This window comes from Ranitomeya imitator, chromosome 7 (assembly GCF_032444005.1).
Source record: "Ranitomeya imitator isolate aRanImi1 chromosome 7, aRanImi1.pri, whole genome shotgun sequence".
NCBI classification, from domain to species: Eukaryota; Metazoa; Chordata; class Amphibia; order Anura; family Dendrobatidae; genus Ranitomeya; species Ranitomeya imitator.
Genome location: NC_091288.1, coordinates 2,983,742 through 3,005,739, shown reverse-complemented (window position 1 = coordinate 3,005,739; position 21,998 = coordinate 2,983,742). Strand labels below are relative to the sequence as shown.

Here is a 21,998-nt window from a genome sequence, read left to right as displayed (position 1 = left end):
TCCCTCGATATAGGTCATACTCGACATCTTTCCCCAATACGGGTGACACTCGGCATCTCCCCCAGATACGGGTGGCACTTGGTACCTCCTTCAATATGGGTGACACGCGGCACCTCCCCCGATACCGGTGACACTTGCCACTTCCCCCCATTATAGATGACACTTATCATTTCCCCCAGTATGGGTGACGCTCTTCACCTCCCCCGATATGGGTGATGCTTCCCACTTCCTCCGATATGGGTAACACTCGCCACTTCCCCCGATACTGGCGACACTCACCACCTCTCCCAATACAGGTGACACTCAGCACCTCCCCCGATATGGGTGACACTTGCCACTTCCCCCCGTTATAGGTGACACTCTGCAGCTCCCCCGATATAGGTGACACCACTTCCACCGATATGGGTGATACTCTGGACCTCCCCAATATGGATGACACTTGCCACTTCCTCCGATATGGGTGACACTCATCACCTCCCTCCATATGGGTGACACTCTGGACCTCCACGATACGGGTGACACACACAGCAGATTACTTCTGTGACTATTGTATTTTGTAGGTAACATACGAGACTGTCATGAACCACAGGTAACATTAGAGTTTGCATTGTTCCAATCTACGGTTACCAAACCAACCTATAGGCGACATATGTACAGTACCTGACATGGATCCATAAACTGTATGACCGTGTGGAATATGGAATAGGAATATGGAACATCTGCTGGCGGTCTCCTGTAGGTTACTGCTGGGGGTCTCATGACAGCTGCTGATGGTGGTCTCATGACGGCTTCTGCTGATGGTCTCATGATGGTTACTGCTGGTGGTCTCATGATGGCTGCTGCTGGTGGTCTCATGATGGCTGCTGCTGGTGGTCTCATGATGGCTACTTATGTTCTCATGATGGTTACTGCTGGTGGTCTCATGATGGCTGCTGCTGGTGGTCTCATGAAGGTTACTGCTCGTGGTCTCATGACGGCTTCTGCTGATGGTCTCATGATGGTTACTGCTGGTGGTCTCATGACGGCTCCTTCTGATGGTCTCATGATGGTTACTGCTGGTGGTCTCATGACGGCTGCTGCTGGTGGTCTCATGAAGGTTACTGCTGGTGGTCTCATGACGGCTGCTTATGGTCTCATGATGGTTACTGCTTTTGGTCTCATGACGGCTTCTGATGGTCTCATGATGGTTACTGCTGGTGGTCTTATGATGGCTGCTGCTGGTGGTCTCATGAAGGTTACTGCTGGTGGTCTCATGACGGCTTCTGCTGATGGTCTCATGAAGGTTACTGCTGGTGGTCTCATGACGGCTTCTGCTGATGGTCTCATGATGGTTACTACTGGTGGTCTCATGATGGCTGCTGCTGGTGGTCTCATGAAGGTTACTGCTGGTGGTCTCATGACGGCTGCTTATGGTCTCATGATGGTTACTGCTTTTGGTCTCATGACGGCTTCTGATGGTCTCATGATGGTTACTGCTGGTGGTCTTATGATGGCTGCTGCTGGTGGTCTCATGAAGGTTACTGCTGGTGGTCTCATGACGGCTTCTGCTGATGGTCTCATGAAGGTTACTGCTGGTGGTCTCATGACGGCTTCTGCTGATGGTCTCATGATGGTTACTACTGGTGGTCTCATGATGGCTGCTGCTGGTGGTCTCATGAAGATTACTGCTGGTGGTCTCATGACGGCTTCTGCTGATGGTCTCATGATGGTTACTGCTGGTGGTCTCATGATGGCTGCTGCTGGTGGTCTCATGAAGATTACTGCTGGTGGTCTCATGACGGCTTCTGCTGATGGTCTCATGATGGTTACTACTGGTGGTCTCATGACGGCTTCTATAGGTGGTTTCAGGATGACCGCTGGTGTGCTCATGACAACTGCTGCTGTATCGCCTTGCAATGGCTGCTGGAGATGGGCATGAGACTGCTGCAGTTGCTGGTCACATGACAGCCACTAAAGGTGGTCTCATGACAGCTGCTCATCCTCCATCCCTGTAGTCAGAAGAGTCCATCATCCGATGAGAAGAGCTCTCTGTGAAGATGGTTTTAGGATGAGTGCCCATATTGCGCTGCTTGGCTCTCAAGGACATGTGAAGGTTACGCGTGCAGCTTTGTGTGGAGCCTTCTTGATGTTTCCAGCAACTCTGGGGCTTATAAGAACTTCATGGCTGCTCCCTCTGTCAAAATCATCTTTTTCTTTTGCTATTGTGTTTCCCGGAGGATAAGCATTGGTTCTCATTAATCCAGGACGTGGGCAGGGAGTGCATAAGGGGCTCTGAGGAGTCCTAACGCCACCGACACATTGCCAAGAGGTCAATCTGGAGACCACATGTCACTGTTCTGCTGCAAACTAGATAAAAAGTTTTTTTAGACAATGATTGTGACTTTGCTTCCTATAATTCCCTGACAAGGTACTCTGTTCATGTGAGACTGAAGACCCCCGAACTGCAGGACAGCAAGGAAGACCTGAATAAAACCCTGAAGACCCTTGTATCTGTGTGCTGATCCTGTGTTACATCTTGCATTATACTGCAGAGCTGCGCTCACTATTCTGCTGGTGCAGTCACTGTGTACATACATTACATTACTGATCCTGAGTTACATCCTGTATTATACTCCAGAGCTGCACTCACTATTCTGCTGGTGCAGTCACTGTGTACATACATTACATTACTGATCCTGAGTTACATCCTGTATTATACTCCAGAGCTGCACTCACTATTCTGCTGGTGTAGTCACTGTGTACATACATTACATTACTGATCCTGAGTTAAATCCTGTATTATACTCCAGAGCTGCACTCACTATTCTGCTGGTGCAGTCACTGTGTACATACATTACATTACTGATCCTGAGTTACATCCTGTATTATACTCCAGAGCTGCACTCACTATTCTGCTGGTGCAGTCACTGTGTACATACATTACATTACTGATCCTGAGTTACATCCTGTATTATACTCCAGAGCTGCACTCACTATTCTGCTGGTGCAGTCACTGTGTACATACATTACATTACTGATCCTGAGTTACATCCTGTATTATACTCCAGAGCTGCACTCACTATTCTGCTGGTGTAGTCACTGTGTACATACATTACATTACTGATCCTGAGTTAAATCCTGTATTATACTCCAGAGCTGCACTCACTATTCTGCTGGTGCAGTCACTGTGTACATACATTACATTACTGATCCTGAGTTACATCCTGTATTATACTCCAGAGCTGCACTCACTATTCTGCTGGTGCAGTCACTGTGTACATACATTACATTACTGATCCTGAGTTACACCCTGTATTATACTCCAGAGCTGCACTCACTATTCTGCTGGTGCAGTCACTGTGTACATACATTACATTACTGATCCTGAGTTACATCCTGTATTATACCCCAGAGCTGCACTCACTATTCTGCTGGTGCAGTCACTGTGTACATACATTACATTACTGATCCTGAGTTAAATCCTGTATTATACTCCAGAGCTGCACTCACTATTCTGCTGGTGCAGTCACTGTGTACATACATTACATTACTGATCCTGAGTTACATCCTGTATTATACCCCAGAGCTGCACTCACTATTCTGCTGGTGCAGTCACTGTGTACATACATTACATTACTGATCCTGAGTTACATCCTGTATTATACTCCAGAGCTGCACTCACTATTCTGCTGGTGCAGTCACTGTGTACATACATTACATTACTGATCCTGAGTTACACCCTGTATTATACTCCAGAGCTGCACTCACTATTCTGCTGGTGCAGTCACTGTGTACATACATTACATTACTGATCCTGAGTTACATCCTGTATTATACCCCAGAGCTGCACTCACTATTCTGCTGGTGCAGTCACTGTGTACATACATTACATTACTGATCCTGAGTTAAATCCTGTATTATACTCCAGAGCTGCACTCACTATTCTGCTGGTGCAGTCACTGTGTACATACATTACATTACTGATCCTGAGTTACATCCTGTATTATACCCCAGAGCTGCACTCACTATTCTGCTGGTGCAGTCACTGTGTACATACATTACATTACTGATCCTGAGTTACATCCTGTATTATACTCCAGAGCTGCACTCACTATTCTCCTGGTGCAGTCACTGTGTACATACATTACATTACTGATCCTGAGTTACATCCTGTATTATACCCCAGAGCTGCACTCACTATTCTGCTGGTGCAGTCACTGTGTACATACATTACATTACTGATCCTGAGTTACCTCCTGTATTATACTCCAGAGCTGCACTCACTATTCTGCTGGTGCAGTCACTGTGTACATACATTACATTACTGATCCTGAGTTACATCCTGTATTATATCCCAGAGCTGCACTCACTATTCTCCTGGTGCAGTCACTGTGTACATACATTACATTACTGATCCTGAGTTACATCCTGTATTATACCCCAGAGCTGCACTCACTATTCTGCTGGTGCAGTCACTGTGTACATACATTTCATTACTGATCCTGAGTTACCTCCTATATTATACTCCAGAGCTGCACTCACTATTCTGCTGGTGCAGTCACTGTGTACATACATTACATTACTGATCCTGAGTTACATCCTGTATTATATCCCAGAGCTGCACTCACTATTCTCCTGGTGCAGTCACTGTGTACATACATTACATTACTGATCCTGAGTTACATCCTGTATTATATCCCAGAGCTGCACTCACTATTCTCCTGGTGCAGTCACTGTGTACATACATTACATTACTGATCCTGAGTTACATCCTGTATTATACCCCAGAGCTGCACTCACTATTCTGCTGGTGCAGTCACTGTGTACATACATTTCATTACTGATCCTGAGTTACCTCCTATATTATACTCCAGAGCTGCACTCACTATTCTGCTGGTGCAGTCACTGTGTACATACATTACATTACTGATCCTGAGTTACATCCTGTATTATATCCCAGAGCTGCACTCACTATTCTCCTGGTGCAGTCACTGTGTACATACATTACATTACTGATCCTGAGTTACATCCTGTATTATACCCCAGAGCTGCACTCACTATTCTGCTGGTGCAGTCACTGTGTACATACATTTCATTACTGATCCTGAGTTACCTCCTATATTATACTCCAGAGCTGCACTCACTATTCTGCTGGTGCAGTCACTGTGTACATACATTACATTACTGATCCTGAGTTACATCCTGTATTATATCCCAGAGCTGCACTCACTATTCTGCTGGTGCAGTCACTGTGTACATACATTACATTACTGATCCTGAGTTACATCCTGTATTATATCCCAGAGCTGCACTCACTATTCTCCTGGTGCAGTCACTGTGTACATACATTACATTACTGATCCTGAGTTACATCCTGTATTATATCCCAGAGCTGCACTCACTATTCTGCTGGTGCAGTCACTGTGTACATACATTACATTACTGATCCTGAGTTACATCCTGTATTATATCCCAGAGCTGCACTCACTATTCTGCTGGTGCAGTCACTGTGTACATACATTACATTACTGATCCTTAGTTACATCCTGTATCTCTTTTTATTATAAAAGTACCAAACAAAACTTACAGGCAAACTCAAAACAAATTATTTACAATCCCCAAAAAGTCCAATGTCCAGCAGATTTATACAAACAAAATGTTCCTCCATTTCATTAATACCCCCAGCAAGGGAAGAGACCTCAACCTATATCCTTTTTCCCCCTCATACACACATACCCACGCATTCATCCCTAGAAAAATAAACAAGTCGGCCAACTGCCCTAAACAAAGTAAATAGGCCACCTGGCCGAAACTTAATCATATATTTTTATATATTTTTAAATTTTATATATATATATATATATATATATATATATATATATATATATATTTTTTTTTTTATAATTTTTTTTTTTTTTTCCTCCTAAACTATACCACCACCATTCCCCCAAAGTTGTGGCCTATCACACCAGGTCCCACGAGAGTTTGTGGCCTATCACACCAGGTCCCACGAGAGTTTGTGGCCTATCACACCAGGTCCCACCAAAATTTGTGGCCTTTCCTATACAGCAAGGTCCATAAAAGTTTATGGCCTTTTTTTCCTCTTCTTGGCATCCCGCCGGACGTCCATTCTCCAAAACCCATCCCCCCACCCCCCAAGAAACCCCCCACCCCACCTAAACTAAATCCCCCTACACGCATCATAATACACATGTAACATATATATACAACCTTATAATAACATATCAATAATAACATAATAATAATAACCACTACACACCTTAACCATGACCAAAGAACAGGCCCAAGTTCAATGCTTGCAAGCCCTATACCCAGGTTACCAATTACAAAACAAAAATCTGTAAGTGAGGGTTACAGCCCACCACCAGGAACTGGAGACCAGAGGCTCTCACCCTAATCTACCGCACATCACCCTGACCCTCCCTAACAACACAAAAGAGAAAATCCTGTCCCTATAGCCCTACCAATCTCTCCCTACCTGCCCCTATCTGTCCCTCACTGACCCTCACTACCAACCTAATACTAACTACCTGTCCCTAAAGACTGTCCCTATCTGTCCCTCCCTGTCCCTACACATCTATCTGACCCTACAAAATAAAGATAAAAGGATAAAACTCAACCCTATCACAGGCACACAGAACCTAATTCTCCCTAGGGCACATTAAAGGAGAAACCCCTCCATAGAAGAGAGGCCCTCCCTGCACCCAGCCTCTCAAACTCCAGCAAGCGCACTTTTGCCAGGTCACCCAGGATGTTCCTAATCACCTCTTCCGCTGAGTAGACACTAGACACCGTGCATTCCACGTGTGGAACCTAGTTACTAAACTAACTAAGAAAACAGTGCCCCGATCTCGGCCACCAAGGGACCTGAATGCCCCATAGGCCCACTCCGCATAGGAAAGGCCTGCCAGCCTGGGCCAGCCAATGGAAGCAGCCACCCTGCTATAGACCTCTGTATTAAAGGGACACCGAAGCAGGAAATGCTCCATGCTTTCAAGCATGCCGCCACACTCCTCGCGGGGACAATCCCGGTCATCAGAGCGTCTGCACTTCAGGTTGTCCCTCACATACAGCTTCCCATGGAAGCAGCGCCAAGCCAAGTCCCAAAACTTCAAGGGGATCCGCTTAGAGTTCAATAACCCGAGCCCCACCTCCAGATCCCAGCTTGGGCAATCCCTGAGCGCCAGGGGCTTCTGAAAGTGGGTCAACAGGACCCTATTGTCAAGAAACCTTCTCAACATGGTCCTGATCTCCCACACTCCCAGACCCCACCGACGGATCACCTTCAGAACTGGGGTAGCATAAGCCGGAAGATGCCCATGAGGTGTACGAAGGTCCTTCACCTGCCCTCCTGTCTCCCATTCCTGGAAGAAAGGCCGAAACCACCCCCTACAGGAGAATACCCACAGAGGAGCCCTCTCTAACCAGAGGTTGGCGATGTTTGCCTTAAGAAAGGTGTTTACTAGAAACACCACTGGGTTGACCATACCCAACCCTCCTAGTCTCCTCGTGCGGTACGTGACCTCCCTCTTGATTAGGTTCAGCCTATTTCCCCATAATAATTGGAAAAACAGGCTGTAAACCCGTGTCCAAAGAGGCTCTGGCAAGATGCAGACGCTGCCCAGATATATTAGCAAAGGAAGCAAATAGCCCTTGGCAAGACTAACCCTTTCCCTTAGGGTCAAAGACCAACCCTTCCACTGATTCACCTTCTGAGCGGCAATCTTAAGTCTGCCCTCCCAGTTTTGCTGGGGATAGTCCCCCGGGCCGAAACTGATGCCTAATATTTTTGCTGTGGCCTGAGGCCCTGGAAGGGTGTCCGGGAGATCAAAACTTGGATCTCCCCCTCCCAGCCAGAGACTCTCACACTTGTCCCGGTTGATCATGGATCCGGATGCCACCGAGTAGCGTTCAACCTCAGACATCACCCAATCTGCCTCCTCTCTCGAGGATACAAAAAGGGAAACATCGTCAGCGTACGCCACTACCCTCAAGGTGGCCTCAGGATCCGCCTGGTCCATCCTGACTCCCACCAACGGTCCACGCTCCACCCTCCTTAAAAGGGGGTCGATCGCAAACACGTATAACAGTGGGCTCAGAGGACAGCCCTGGCGGACACCAGACCTCACCTCAAAAGGGTGTCCGACCCAACCGTTCACGAGCGGAAAAGACTCTGCCCCATTGTATAAAACTCTCAACCAATCAACAAACCTCCCAGGCAGACCATATCTCAGAAGGACGGACCAGAGGTACTCATGGTTAACCCGGTCAAAGGCCTTCGCCTGATCTAAGGACAGCAAGTACCCCTTCCAGTGACCCGCCCTGCCCTGCTCCACTGCCTCCCGGACACCGAGCACAGCACTAAATGTACTGCGGCCTGGAACAGAGCAGTGCTGGGCCCCCGAAAGGAGCCGGGGCGCAAACTGCACCAACCGATTAAAAAGCACCTTTGCCAGAACCTTTCGGTCCGTATTGAGAAGCGCTATGGGACGCCAATTCTCAATACGGGACGAGTCTTTACCCTTTGACAGGATAATCAGGGCTGACTTCCTCATTGAACTGGGCAGAATGTCCGAGGAGAGACACTCATTAAACATCTCAGTCAAGAGGGGGACCAAAGAGTCCCTAAAAGTCTTGTAGAACTCGGATGTTAAGCCATCCGGACCGGGCGACTTTTTGGGCCGGAGCCCATCAATCGCCCGTCTCACTTCCTCTTCCCTGATTGCTTCTGTCAAAACATGAAGAGAGGGGTCATCCCCTGGCTCAGGGATGGTTTCAGTCAGGAAAGCCGACATCTCATCTCGATCAGGATCCCTCCTCCCCAAGAGGTGCAAGTAGAAGGATCTGACCACCTCCAGAATCCCCGATTTGGATCTGTTCAGGGACCCCGTACTGTCAATCAGTCCTCTCACCATCTTACAATTCACTGACAACCTGCAGTTTCTGTAAGGGTCGGGTGAGCGGTACCTCCCGAAATCCCTCTCAAAAACCAAGGATGTGTGCCTATCATACTGGCACCCCTTGAGCAAGGTCTTCACCCTGGAGATTTCCTCTCGGTCCCCTCCAGTCGAGACGAGCTGCTCGAGTTTCCTCCCCAGCTCCCGATACAGGCGGTACCTGTTCAGGCCCCTGAGGCTCGAGAGCTGACGGAAGAACCCCGCGACCCTTCTTTTGAAGATCTCCCACCACTCAGACTTACTGCTACAAAGACCCAAGAGAGGTACCTGGCTCTGAAGAAATTCCTCAAAGGACTGTCTTACTTCCGCCTCTTCCAGAAGGGACGAATTCAGCTTCCATAGGCCTCTCCCCATGCGGGGGGTCTCTGTAACATTCAAAGTAAAGAAAATGAAACAGTGATCGGAGAACTCCACCTCAACAGCGGACACTGCAGAAGAGACGGCTTCCTCCTTTAAAAAAAACCTATCTATCCTAGACCTACTGCTTCCCCTAAAAAAGGTGAAACCCCCGTGACCTGGGGTGTGCCGGATGTGGACATCCACCAGGCGAGCTTCGCTTACTATGCTATTCAAGGCTACGCTATCATAAGCCAGCCGGTCTCCGGGGCCTCCCCTATCACGGAGTCTGGTTACAGTATTAAAATCCCCACCGAAGACCACCTGCCGGCTTGTAAAAAGATAGGGCTTGATCCTCAGGAAGAGACATTTACGGTCCCACTTAGATTGCGGGCCATAGATATTGATGAGCCGAAGCTCCTGTCCCCTCATGAAGACGTCAAGGACCAAACATCTCCCCATTTCTACCTCAATCACCCGTCTGCATTCCACCTCCGCGGTCTTAAAAAGGACCGCTACCCCGCTATACGGCTCGGCCGCAAGAGACCAGTATGAGGGCCCACTCCTCCATTCCCTCTTTGCTTTGTAGATGGACCCCAGGTCCGTTAGTCTGGTCTCCTGCAAAAATAAAATATCAGCCTCAACCCGGGTGAAAAAATCAAAGGCCGTAAATCTAGCCGTATCTGACTTTATGCTGGCGACATTAATTGACGCCAGAGTCAACGGGGTAGGTTCCGCCATCATGGGTGATTGAGTTAGATGGCCTGTTTTTTAACCGTACCCCCTGATTTCCTCTCCCCCTCTAAGGAGGAGCCCGACTCACCCCTCCTCTTTAAAGACACCGAAGTGTCCATATCCTCCTTTACAGTACAGGACTTCCCAGAAATAGATTCCTCGCCCCTGGACCCCGAGGTAGTCCCCCCCCCAGAGGAGTGTGAATCCCCCGGAGGACAGACCTCACCATTCCCCGAAGGCACCCCAGATGTTGCGTCCGGCCCCTCACCCCCGACCTCCGACACAGCAGAGTCATCGAGGGCTTGGAACCGATTGGAGAGGGGGATCAGAGGGGAGTCGGTGAGCCCTTCCGTAGGCACCCCTGTGGCCAGGGGGGGGGCTTAGATTTTTTAGCCTTGTTCTTCTTCTTCTTCCGACTCTTACCGGTACGATTGTCACCCGTTTTTTTAGGCTGCTCCACCACCTCTTCATCCAGACTTTCATACTGGGAAGAGTTATCAGAAGCAGCCAACTCCTCCCTCTCCATCCTCCGGATCTCCTCGCTCACCGCCTTCTCCCCCAGGGCCTCAGAGGCTTCGGCTGCCGCGTCCAGGCTGGGGGCAGTCATCACCCCAGTTGCCTGAGGCTTATCCTGCCCCCTGCCCTTACGGCGCCTCACCTGTTGCCACTGGTGGGCAGATGTACCAGCCTCGCCTTTCCTCACTGACCCCTCAGCTCCCCTCAAGCCTCCACCCTCAGCCCCAGCAGAAGCTGCACCACCAGGGACCCCCCCGGGGCTCCCCCCTGCCGGGCCAGAGATGGTGCTGGAAAAGGAACGGGGGCAGCGGCTATACGGGTGACCTAGGTCACCACACAGGTGACACCTAATGTCACCACAGGCTGCGGCAAGATGGCCTACCCCGCCACACAAGGCACATTTCTGCACCTTGCAGCCTGCGCTGAAGTGGCGGGGATCACCGCACCTGTGGCAGACCTTCGGTTGCCCCTGGTAGAAGATCTGGATTCTGTCCCTCCCCAGAAATGCTGAGGAGGGGATGTGGGTGACCGTACCTCCTGAAACCTTCAACTTTACCATGAAGGTCCAGCCCCCTGACCAAATGCCAAACTCGTCCCTATTTTTCTTAGGGACCTCGGTGACTTCCCCATAACGGGAAAGCCACGTCATTATGTCGACCCCAGAGAGTGACTCGTTACCTGTCAGAACGGTCACCCTCTTTACACTATTTTGACGAGACACCGCCTGCACGGCAAAGTCTCGCCAGCCGGGCTCCCCCTTTGCCAGTTCAAAATTCGACCAGAAAAGCTCCAAGCCCTCCGGCCGAACAAAACTGACATCGAAGAAGGAGGTGCCAAACAGATGAATCAGGGCAAAGATGTCCGTTGCCCTGAAGTCCATCTTCAGAAGGAGCTCCACAACCCTCGCTCTTGGCGGGCACGCTTCACTGCCCCTCCACCGAAGACGGACCACATTCCGCCTGGCCACCCCCTGCCCGGCTGTCGGGAGGGACCAAACCGTTTCCCCTTCCCTTTTATCTTGGAAGGCAGCCAGGCCGTGTCTATCCAGCCAAAAGGCCAAGTCCACCACTCTTCCCTCTACTTCGATCGTCCGTTCTCCCTTTTTGAGGGCCTCCAGGAAACGGCGCCGCAAGACGCTATCCCTGAGGTCCAGAGGCGAGGAAACCCCTTGATTAGGCCCCGAGGCTCCAGCCACCACCCCCGAATAACTCAGAGGACCTGTGGCCGGGGGGGCAGATGGACCGACCCCCTCCCCCCTTCTCCCACTACCATCAGACACCGTACTCACACTTGCCACGATATTCACACTTGCCACCTCAGACGCACTGCCACTCGCATCCTCAACCACAGACACTTCCATACCCGCACCCTCCTCATCCACTCCATCAGTCACCGCACTCTCACTCACATGCACACTGGGGTCAGTATTATTTTGCCTCACCTTTTGGGTATTTCCAGGTTTTGTTTTCCCACTGCTACCGCCACCTACTGGTGGCATCTTCCCTGCTGGGGGGTTTGGAACACACAGTGCTACTGTCCCTTTAAGAGTCCTGCTGCCATTGGGTTTAAGCAGCACTGTCTGACTTTCCACCACAGCAGGCACAGAGCTTCCTCCCTCACTGGCAGGTAGGAAGTCAGGAGCAGACCCACCTCCAGCTCCATCCTGCCTTGTGGCCAGAGCCCCCACCGCAGGTAAGCCCCCCGACACAGGGGACCCCGCCAGGCAGGCACCCTTGCTGCTATCTGCTGCAGCTGCAGTTCCTGCACCATTGCTGACCGCAGCTAAGACCATTTTTTTTTCTTTGGCTTGGGAAGCCACACCCCCAGCCTCCAGCCGCACAGCACAGCTATCCAAAGCTGCTCCTACATGGGCAGCGGGTGCCGAGGAGGCCACGCCCCCTGAGACCGGCCGCAGCGGGACCCCCAGAGCCGACCCAGAGCTGGATCCACCCCCAGGAATCCCCCCAGCGGTACCAGTCCCCCGAGGCACAGCACCCCCCACCACCACACCCTGGGCCACAAACAGCCTGGCCACAGCAACTCCAGCGGCTGGCCCCAGGCTAGGCCACTCCCCCTCAGCATCCACCAGCGGCGGTGCCCCCAATGCAGGAGACCCCGACTTCACCGCAGACCCCGCCAGGGGAGCTTCCACCATTTTCTTTTTATGAGCCTGTTCAGCCGGAGCCGCAGGCCCCTCACCCTTTACTTTACTAGGTGCCTGGGTCCCCAGAAGCGATCCAGCTTTAACGGATCCGTAAGTGGGGGACCCGGACACCCCAGCGCTCACCGCCGGAGATGCGGTCCCGGCTGTCACTCTCCTGCCCACCACTGGGCCGCCCTCCACATCATGCTCCATATCAGACACATCACTACCCCCTCCGTTACCACAAACAGAGGCAGCGCCCTGCGTGTCATGGCCTGTAATCTCCCCGCTCCCTCGCTGCGGACCCACAACAGAGGCCGAGCCGGGGTGGGTAGCGGGTGCCGCACAGCGGGACCGGTGGCCCCAGAGAGGGGGACATACACAAATTTCTGCACAGTAGATGTTTTCTGCTTATTCCTCTTCTTAGCCTTTCTCTTCATCCCCCTCCTGGTTGCCTCGTCCTCGCAGATCTCATCCCCGAACCTCAGCTGGTTAAAACGGACCGGGGACTCGATCTGCCGGATCTGCTGCATGACGAGGCAGCCCCCCTCACTGCTACTACTCCCACCATCCTCATCCTCCCCTTCGCTCCCGCTGTCCCCTGAAGGGCCAGAATCTGATGGGAGAGCCACCTGCTCGGGGGCTATCCCGCTATGAGACGCCTGGAGATCTCTTACCAGGCCACCAGGCGGTGGGTAGGGCACGACCTCCTCCTCGCATTCCTCTTCCTCATCATCCTCCTCCACCACCTGGCCGGAGCTCCGTGACCCCTCCAGAGCCCCACCGGCCATGGCTCTGAACCGGTCATCGTTCTCCAGCTTTTCACGGAAGGCCCCGCTACCATCCAGGATCTCACATCTCCGGCTTTCCAGGTCTTGTATGGATTTCTTGATCTTCTTGACCGCGGCGGATAGCTCGGCCTTCTTATTGCCGGAGGCCCTGTCAGACCTCTCCTTAGCTACCCTCAACTCCCCCCAGAGGGATTTTAGCTTCCTTGAGGCGTCCTCATACTCGCAGAGGTGCGCATGGACGCGGGAACCATAGACCAGGGCGGATTCTCTAGCCGCCTTGGTGCCCCAACCAAGAGGCACCGCTGCAGCACCCCTGCTCATACTAGGCCTACCTCCGGGGGAAGGAGCCGCCGCGGCCTCAGGGGTCCTACGGGTCTTCATGTTGGATCCTTGGCCAGATCTTGTGGCCCTAGCCGGAGTTGGAGTCCTCCCACCCCCCGCCGACTTGGACCGGGAGGTGGGAGCCGGGGGCCCAGCCCCGGAGGCCAGTCCCAAAATGAGCCTTCTTTCCTGGGAAGGGGGCAGACAAAAAGTCCTGGATGGAAAACTTTACCTCCCTTCCCAGGAGCTCTCTCTAGGCAGCACACGGCAAACAGGCTCCGCCTCTTCCTGTATGACACTCCAGAGCTGCACTCACTATTCTGCTGGTGCAGTCACTGTGTACATACATTACATTACTGATCCTGAGTTACATCCTGTATTATACCCCAGAGCTGCACTCACTATTCTGCTGGTGCAGTCACTGTGTACATACATTACATTACTGATCCTGAGTTACATCCTGTATTATACCCCAGAGCTGCACTCACTATTCTGCTGGTGCAGTCACTGTGTACATACATTACATTACTGATCCTGAGTTACATCCTGTATTATACTCCAGAGCTGCACTCACTATTCTGCTGGTGCAATCACTGTGTACATACATTACATTACTGATCCTGAGTTACATCCTGTATTATACCCCAGAGCTGCACTCACTATTCTGCTGGTGCAGTCACTGTGTACATACATTACATTACTGATCCTGAGTTACATCCTGTAGATCTTTTATTATAAAAATGAAAAACATAACAATAATAATAGCAGAAAACATAACAAAAATATTAGCCAGAAAATAAACCGTATACTGAACACTGGTCCAGCCGCTCATTCTCTCCTCTCACACATATTATACAGTATATACAGAATAACTACTTTGACCTTCTGGTCCGGTCACCAAACAAAAATAATAATAACAAATAAAATAAACAATGGCAAACAAAAACTATATACATGAACTTTTTTTTTTAAATAAAATAACTACAAATATATACAATACTAAGCTATCCTTCATTCCCAACCCCCCGCACTGACCTGAGAGCTGGTCCTGCGTCTCATGCCTCAGTCCAGGTCCAACGTCCATAGGCCAGATCAGGCAGTGACAGTTTTCCCCCAAACAACCCAGTGTCCCATAGATCCACAAGATAATCCCACCTCCCCCCTTTTCCCACCACCCAACCTAACACCTACACTCAATTCTATATCCCTATATACAATATATACATTATATACAGCAGCACACACCACAATAATTACAAATCACGAAGCCCAAGTTCGGCGCCTGCAGCCCTACATCACTGTATAATGATCAAACAAAACAAAAATCTACAGTGTCAGCATCAGCCCACCACCAGGAAAGAAGATGACCAGACTAGGGTACACTAAAAGAAAAGCCCCTCCAGAGGAGAGCGGCCCTCCGTGCGCCCAGTCTCCCATACTCCAGAGAGCGCACCTTCACCAGGTCACCGAGTATGGTCCTAAACACATCTTCCACTGGGAGGATTTTTCGTTGCGTCGATACTAAGCACCTTGCGTTCCACGTGTGATACCTAACCACTGCGCTAACTAGAAATAAGGTGCAGCGGTCCCGACCACCAAGGTCTCCGAATGCTCCATAGGCCCATTCCGCATAGGAGAGACCGGCCAGCCGAGACCAGCCAATGAAGGCGCCCACCCTGTTGTACACCTCTGTGTTGAAGGGACAATGAAGCAGGAAGTGGTCCATGCTTTCCAGCAAGGTACCACAATGCTCCCGAGGACAATTCCTGTCCTCAGAGCTCCTACACTTCAGATTGTCCCTCACACACAGTTTCCCATGGAAGCAGCGCCAAGCTAAGTCCCAAAACTTCGAGGGGATCCTGATAGAATTCAAAAGATGCAAACCCACCCCAAGATCCCGACTTGGGCAGTCCCTGAGCGCCAGAGGCCTCTGGAAATGGGTCAACAGAACCCTATTGTCAAGGAGTTTCCTTGGCAGAGTCCTGATCTCCCACATTCCCAGACCCCACCGACGAATTACCTTCAGAACCAAGGTAGCGTAAGCCGGAAGATGTCCATGCGGTGTGCGAAGATCCTTCACTTGCCCTCCTGTCTCCCATTCCTGGAAGAAAGGCTGAAACCATCCCCTACAGGAGAATACCCACGGAGGAGCCCTCTCTTTCCAGAGGTTTGCGATATTGATCTTAATGAAGGTATCCACAAGGAATACCACAGGGTTGACCATACCCAACCCTCCTAGTCTCCTCGTACGGTAAGTAACCTCCCTCTTGACCAGGTTCAGTCTATTCCCCCATAACAGTTGGAAGAACAAACTGTAGACCCGAGTCCAGAGAGATTCCGGCAAGATGCATACACTGCCCAGATAAATCAGTAAAGGGAGCAGGTAAGTTTTGATCAGGTTTACCCTTTCCCTTAGGGTCAAAGACCAACCCTTCCATTGGTTCACCTTCTGAGTGGCGATCTCTAGCCTGCTGTCCCAATTTTGTTTGGGGTAATCCCCCTGGCCAAATTCGATGCCAAGGACTTTTGCAGAGACTTTGGGTCCTGGAAGGGTGTCCGGGAGATCAAAACCAGGATCTCCTCCTCCCAGCCAGAGACTCTCACACTTATCCCGGTTGATCTTGGACCCGGATGCCTCCGAGTAGCGATCTACCTCTGACATCAGCCACCCTGCCTCCTCATGAGAGGAAACAAACACAGTGACATCATCGGCATACGCCACCACCCTCAGAGTGGCTTCCGGTGCTGCCCGGTCCATCCCGATCCCGGCCAACGGTCCACGCTCCACCCTCCTAAGAAGAGGTCAATCGCAAACACGTACAGCAGCGGGCTCAAGGGACAACCCTGGCGAACACCGGACCCAACCTCAAAAGAGCTGCCAATCCAACCATTCACAAGCGGGAAACTCTCTGCCCCACTGTACAAGGTCTTAAGCCAATCAACAAACCCCCCGGGCAGGCCATATCTCAGAAGGACGGACCAGAGGTACTCATGTTTAACCCGATCAAACGCTTTTGCCTGGTCCAGTGACAGCATGTACCCCTTCCAGTGACCAGCCCTACCCTGCTCCACTGCCTCTCGGACACTGAGCACAGCACTAAATGTGCTGCGGCCTGGAACAGAGCAATGCTGGGCCCCCGAAAGGAGTCGGGGTGCAAATTTCACCAGCCGATTAAACAGCACCTTTGCCAGAACCTTCCTGTCTGCATTGAGAAGCGCTATGGGACGCCAGTTCCCAATGCAAGACGGGTCCTTACCCTTTGACAAGATGATCAGAGCAGACCTCCTCATTGACTTCGGCAGAATGCCCGAGGAAAGACACTCATTGAATACCTCAGTCAAGAGGGGAACCAAAACGTCCTTAAAGGTCTTATAGAATTCAGATGTTAAGCCATCTGGACCAGGCGATTTTTTGGGGGCAAGCCCTTCAATCGCCAACTGAACTTCCTCTTCCCTGATCATTTCTGTCAAAACGTCAAGGGAGGGGTCTACCCCTGGTTCGGGGACAGCTTCAGCCAGGAAAGCCGACATCTCATCCCAATCAAGATCCCTCTTCCCCAAGAGGTGCGAGTAGAAGGATCTGACAACCTCCAGGATCCCTGATCTGAATCGTCTCAGGGACCCCGCAGTGTCGACCAGTCCTGTAACCACTTTACTATTCACTGACATCCTGCAGTTTCTGTAAGGGTCGGGCGAGCGGTACTTCCCGTAATCCCTCTCAAAAACCAAAGATGCGTGTCTATCGTACTGACACCTCATAAGCAAAGATTTCACTCTGGAGATCTCCTCGCGGCTACCTCCAGTTGAGACAAGATGCTCGAGTTTCCTCCTCAGACCCTGATACAGACGGTACCTGTTCAGACTCCTGAGGCTCGAGAGCTGGCGGAAGAATCTCGCCACCCTTTCCTTAAACATCTCCCACCACTCTGACTTACTACTACAAAGATCCAGTAAGGGTACCTGGCTTTGAAGAAATTCCTCAAAGGACTGTCTTATCTCCGCTTCTTCCAAGAGAGACGAATTGAGCCTCCAAAAGCCTCTTCCCATCCAGAGGGTCTCTGTAACATTCAGAGAAAACAAAATTAAACAGTGGTCGGAGAACTCCACCTCAACAACAGACACTGCTGAAGAGACAGCTTCCTCCTTTAAATAAAACCTATCTATTCTGGACCTACAGTTACCTCTATGATAGGTGAACCCCTCGTGGCCTGGGGTGTGCCGAATGTGGACATCCACCAGGCGAGCCTCACTAGCTATACTATTAAGGGCGACGCTATCATAAGTCAGCTTGTCTCTGGAACCTCCTCTATCTCGGGGCCTCGTGACAGCATTGAAGTCCCCTCCAAAGACAACCTGCCGACTTGTAAAAAGGTAGGGCTTGATCCTCATAAAGAGACACTTCCGGTCCCACTTAGATTGGGGACCATAAATGTTGATGAGCCGGAGCTCTTGTCCCTTCATGAGGACATCTAAGATCAGGCACCTCCCCATTTCTAACTCAATAACCCGTCGGCATTCCACCGGTGCGGTAAAAAGGACCGCCACTCCGCTATACGGCTCGGCCGCAAGAGACCAATAGGAGGGCCCGAGTCTCCACTCCCTCTTAGCTTTAAACACATCTGCCATGTTTGGCAGCCTGGTCTCTTGCAAAAAGAAAATGTCAGCTTCAACCCGGCTGAGAAAATCAAAGGCCGCAAATCTAGCTGTATTTGACTTTATGCTGGCGACATTAATGGACGCCAGCGTCAACGGAGTGGGTACCGCCATCACTGGTGATTGAGTTAGATGACTTTCTTTTTCCCACTCCCCTTATCCTCTGCCTCAGAGGAGGAATCCTTCCCCCTCTTTAATGACAATGAGGTATCCATACCCACGTGTTTTTTATTTTTTTCGTCCTCGTCTCCGGACTCTGGGCCAGTCCCTCCTTCCAAGGATCTTACATTCCCAGAAGGAGGAGACTCGGCGTCCCCTGTGAGCCCCGCCGAAGCCAGAACCTCACCCTCAGCTTCCTCCTCAGAGGAAGAGATGTTTTCAAGGGCTTGGAACCGGTTAGAAAGACCAACCAGAGGGGAGTCGGTTTTTCCTTCCTTAGGTACCTTGGTCAGAGCGGGAGAAGATGTTTTATCTCCCTTCTTTCTCTTCTTTTTGGTGCCGAGCTTACGCTTGTCCTCTAGCCACTGCCTATTATCCTCATCCATACTTTCATAATGGGAGGACTCTGAGGCAGTGGCACTTTCCTCCCTGTGGATCCTCCTGACCTCCTCATCCAACTCATCATCCCTCGGGGCCTCAGCAGCAAGACTGGCATCCAGGACAGGGGCCGCCCCAGTAGTACGAGGCTCGCCCAGCTCCCTATCCTGTCTGCGCTTGTCTAGACGCCTTAGCTGTGCAGGCGTCTTTTTATTGCTTTTCTTCCTTGGCCCCTCAGCTCCCTCACCCCTGCTAGTCCCTTCCCCTTCAGAATCAGCCTCACGGCTTTCTCCCACCGGGGTCACGACTGCATTAGCGAAGGAGCGAGGACAACGGCTGAATGGGTGACCTAACTCACCACACAGGTGACACCTAATCTCCACACAAGATGCAGCAAGATGGCCGATATCCCCACACAATGCACACTTCTGCACAGTGCAGTTTGCGCTGAAGTGTGTGGGGTCGCCGCACTTGTGACAGAGCTTCGGTTGCCCCTGGTAGAAGACCAGGATACGATCCCTACCCAGGAAGGCAGATGATGGTATGTGGGCAACCGTACCACCTGAACGCTTAAGTTTTACCATAAACGTCCAGGCCCCTGACCAGATACCAAACTCGTCACGGTTTTTCTTTGGCATTTCTACCACCTCTCCATACCGGCCAAGCCACGTCATGATGTCATAACAAGAAAGTGACTCGTTACAAGTCATCACGGTCACTTTCTTGACTTGGTTTTGGCGAGACACCACCTGAACGGCAAAGTCTCGCCAGCCGGGCTCATTTTTTGTCAACTCATAGTTCGACCAGAAGAGCTCAAGCCCCTCCGGCCGAACAAAGCTGACATCAAAATTAGGTGTGGAATAGGGATGTATCAAGGCGTAGATGTCAATCGCACTAAAGCCCATCCTCAGCAGGAGCTCCACAACTTTAGACCTTGGAGGACACGCATCATTGCCCCTCCACTGAAGACGGACCACATTCCTACGCACACTACCCGGCCTGGCTGTTGGGAGGGACCACACTGTATCCCCCCTCTTTGCTCTCGGAAGGCCCCGAGGCCATGCCTCTCTATCCAGAAGGATAGATCAACCTCTCGACCCTCTACTATTAGTGATCTCTCCCCCCTCTTTAGAGCCTCCAGGAGACGCCGTTGCAACATGCCGTCCCCAGAGCCCGGAGACGAGGAGGATGCCCTATTTCCCCCGGAGGTGACAGCGGCATAACTCCTGACAGGCGCTGCCACCACCGGGGGGGGCAACCGGACCAGTGACCACATCCACACCATCAGCATCACCATTACCCACCTCCATAACCCCCTCACCCTCTACCAAACCAGCAGCCTCACCACTAGACAAAGAGTTTTCTGCATCCATACCCACCACCACATTCACTCCTGCTGGACCAGTGACAACAGGGGGTGACACTTTGGCCTCCGCATCATCAGGCACAAGGGGCTGAGTCTCCTCCACAGAACTGGAGGTGACCTCACCCCTGGTTTTTTGTGTGCCCTCCGCATCATTAGTTATTATTTTCCGCTGCTTCATGGTTGCTACCAGGCGTCGTTGATCTTTAGCTGCTGTGGGGCACCGCTGATCCTTAGCATCAGGATCTTGTTGACCAGCGGCACCAACACAAAATAGGACTTTGGGAAGACCGGAACTCCCAGCCCCGGTAACCCCCTCACACTGCCGCCGCCCCTCAACTAAGTGATCAGCGGCAACAGTATTCAGGGGCACCGAGGCTACCGGAGCTGCCCCCGACACCGGGCCGCTCCCCCCTCCCACTGAGGAGCGGACCACAGTATCGTGGCCTGATCGTATGCCCGCCGCCGGGCCGCCCTCACTGTCCAGCCTTTCGGCTGATGCACCTGCTGCTACGTCCCCGCTACTACAAGCAGAGACGGAGCTCTGCGCCTCATTACCGTGCTCTGTAATCTCCCCGCGCCTTTGCACCGGATCCACAGCAGAGCCCGGGCTGGGCTGGGCAACGGGGCTTATACAGCGAGCTGACCCTGCAGCCGACTCAGGGGGTACAGGGAGGGGGGCATATACATAGCTTACCGCTTCCTGCAGCTTTGGCTTGGTGGTTTTCTTTGCCTTTTTCTTCTGGCCCCCAGGTGCCTCCTCTGGTAAATCATCACCAAGATGGAAGTTCTGAAGGCACACTGGGGACTCCAGCAGCTTGATCTCTGCCATTAGCGCCCCTCCCTGGCCGATGTCACTGTCCTCCCCAGAGCCAGCAGAACTGCGACGAGATGTCATCGTCGCCTGTCCAGCAGGGAGCTCGCTGCACGTGGCCTCTGAGTGGCTAAGAGGGCTGCCAGGTGGAGCTTTCTGCTGGTCATCCTCCTCTTCATCATCATCATCATCCACCTGGCACTCAGGCTGCAGCCCCATCTGCCTTTGCTCTCTGTTATCAGCCATTTCCCTGAATCTGTCTTCATTTATAAGCTTTTCTTTAAATGGTCCACTTTTTTCTCGAATAAATGCTTTTCTTACCTCCAGGTCATTAATTTCAAGCTTCAGAATCTTTACCTCCGCCTGGAATTGCGTCTTCCTGGGTCTGGAGGCACCTGCAGCTTTAGCGCTTGTGCAGCGCAGCTCCTCCCGGAGCCTTCTCAAGGTCTTGCTAGCATCTTCATACTCACGAAGGTGGCTCATGACCCGGGAGGCATAGGTGGACACAGACTCCCGGGGTCTCTGCAGCGCCCAACCCTCCTCAGTGAGGTTGGCCTCACCTCCGTGAGCACTCAGCTTTCCTCCGGAAGGGCTGCCATCTTGCACGCTAGCAGGCTTCTCCTCCATGGAAGCCTTGCGGCTTCTCTGGGTCTCTGCAGACCTGGGGGGAGTAGGAGCCACATTGCTGCGACTCCTGGTGGAGCGTCTCACCCCCGAATCCTCTGATGTGTGTAATGTATAAGAATTAGATCTGTCTCTTTAAGAAAGCGAGGGCGGGAGTTGAGAGGAGTTTCAGTTTCAGTTCTGACCTGAGGAGGAAATGTTATGCTGC

General features: G+C 51.6%; 1 protein-coding gene across 1 annotated transcript; it reads right to left on the bottom strand.

Annotated features, from left to right (window-relative positions):
- Positions 1-595: 595 nt before the first annotated feature.
- LOC138645762 (fap1 adhesin-like) lies at positions 596-13,859 on the bottom strand. Its single transcript, XM_069735280.1, has 2 exons — positions 13,811-13,859; positions 596-1,902 (listed from the first exon to the last, which is right to left on the bottom strand). Exons 1-2 carry the CDS (start codon positions 13,857-13,859, stop codon positions 596-598), a joined length of 1,356 nt encoding a protein of 451 aa, XP_069591381.1.
- Between the last annotated feature and the right edge of the window lie 8,139 nt (positions 13,860-21,998).

Coding starts and splice junctions, on each gene's coding strand:
- LOC138645762 (XM_069735280.1), bottom strand. CDS start 13,859: ATGAAGACCCGTAGGACCCCTGAGGCCGCGGCGGCTCCTTCCCCCGGA. Junction 1,903..13,810: donor GGCGGCTCCTTCCCCCGGAG/GTAGGCCTAGTA, acceptor GCCCATCTCCAG/CAGCCATTGCAAGGCGATAC.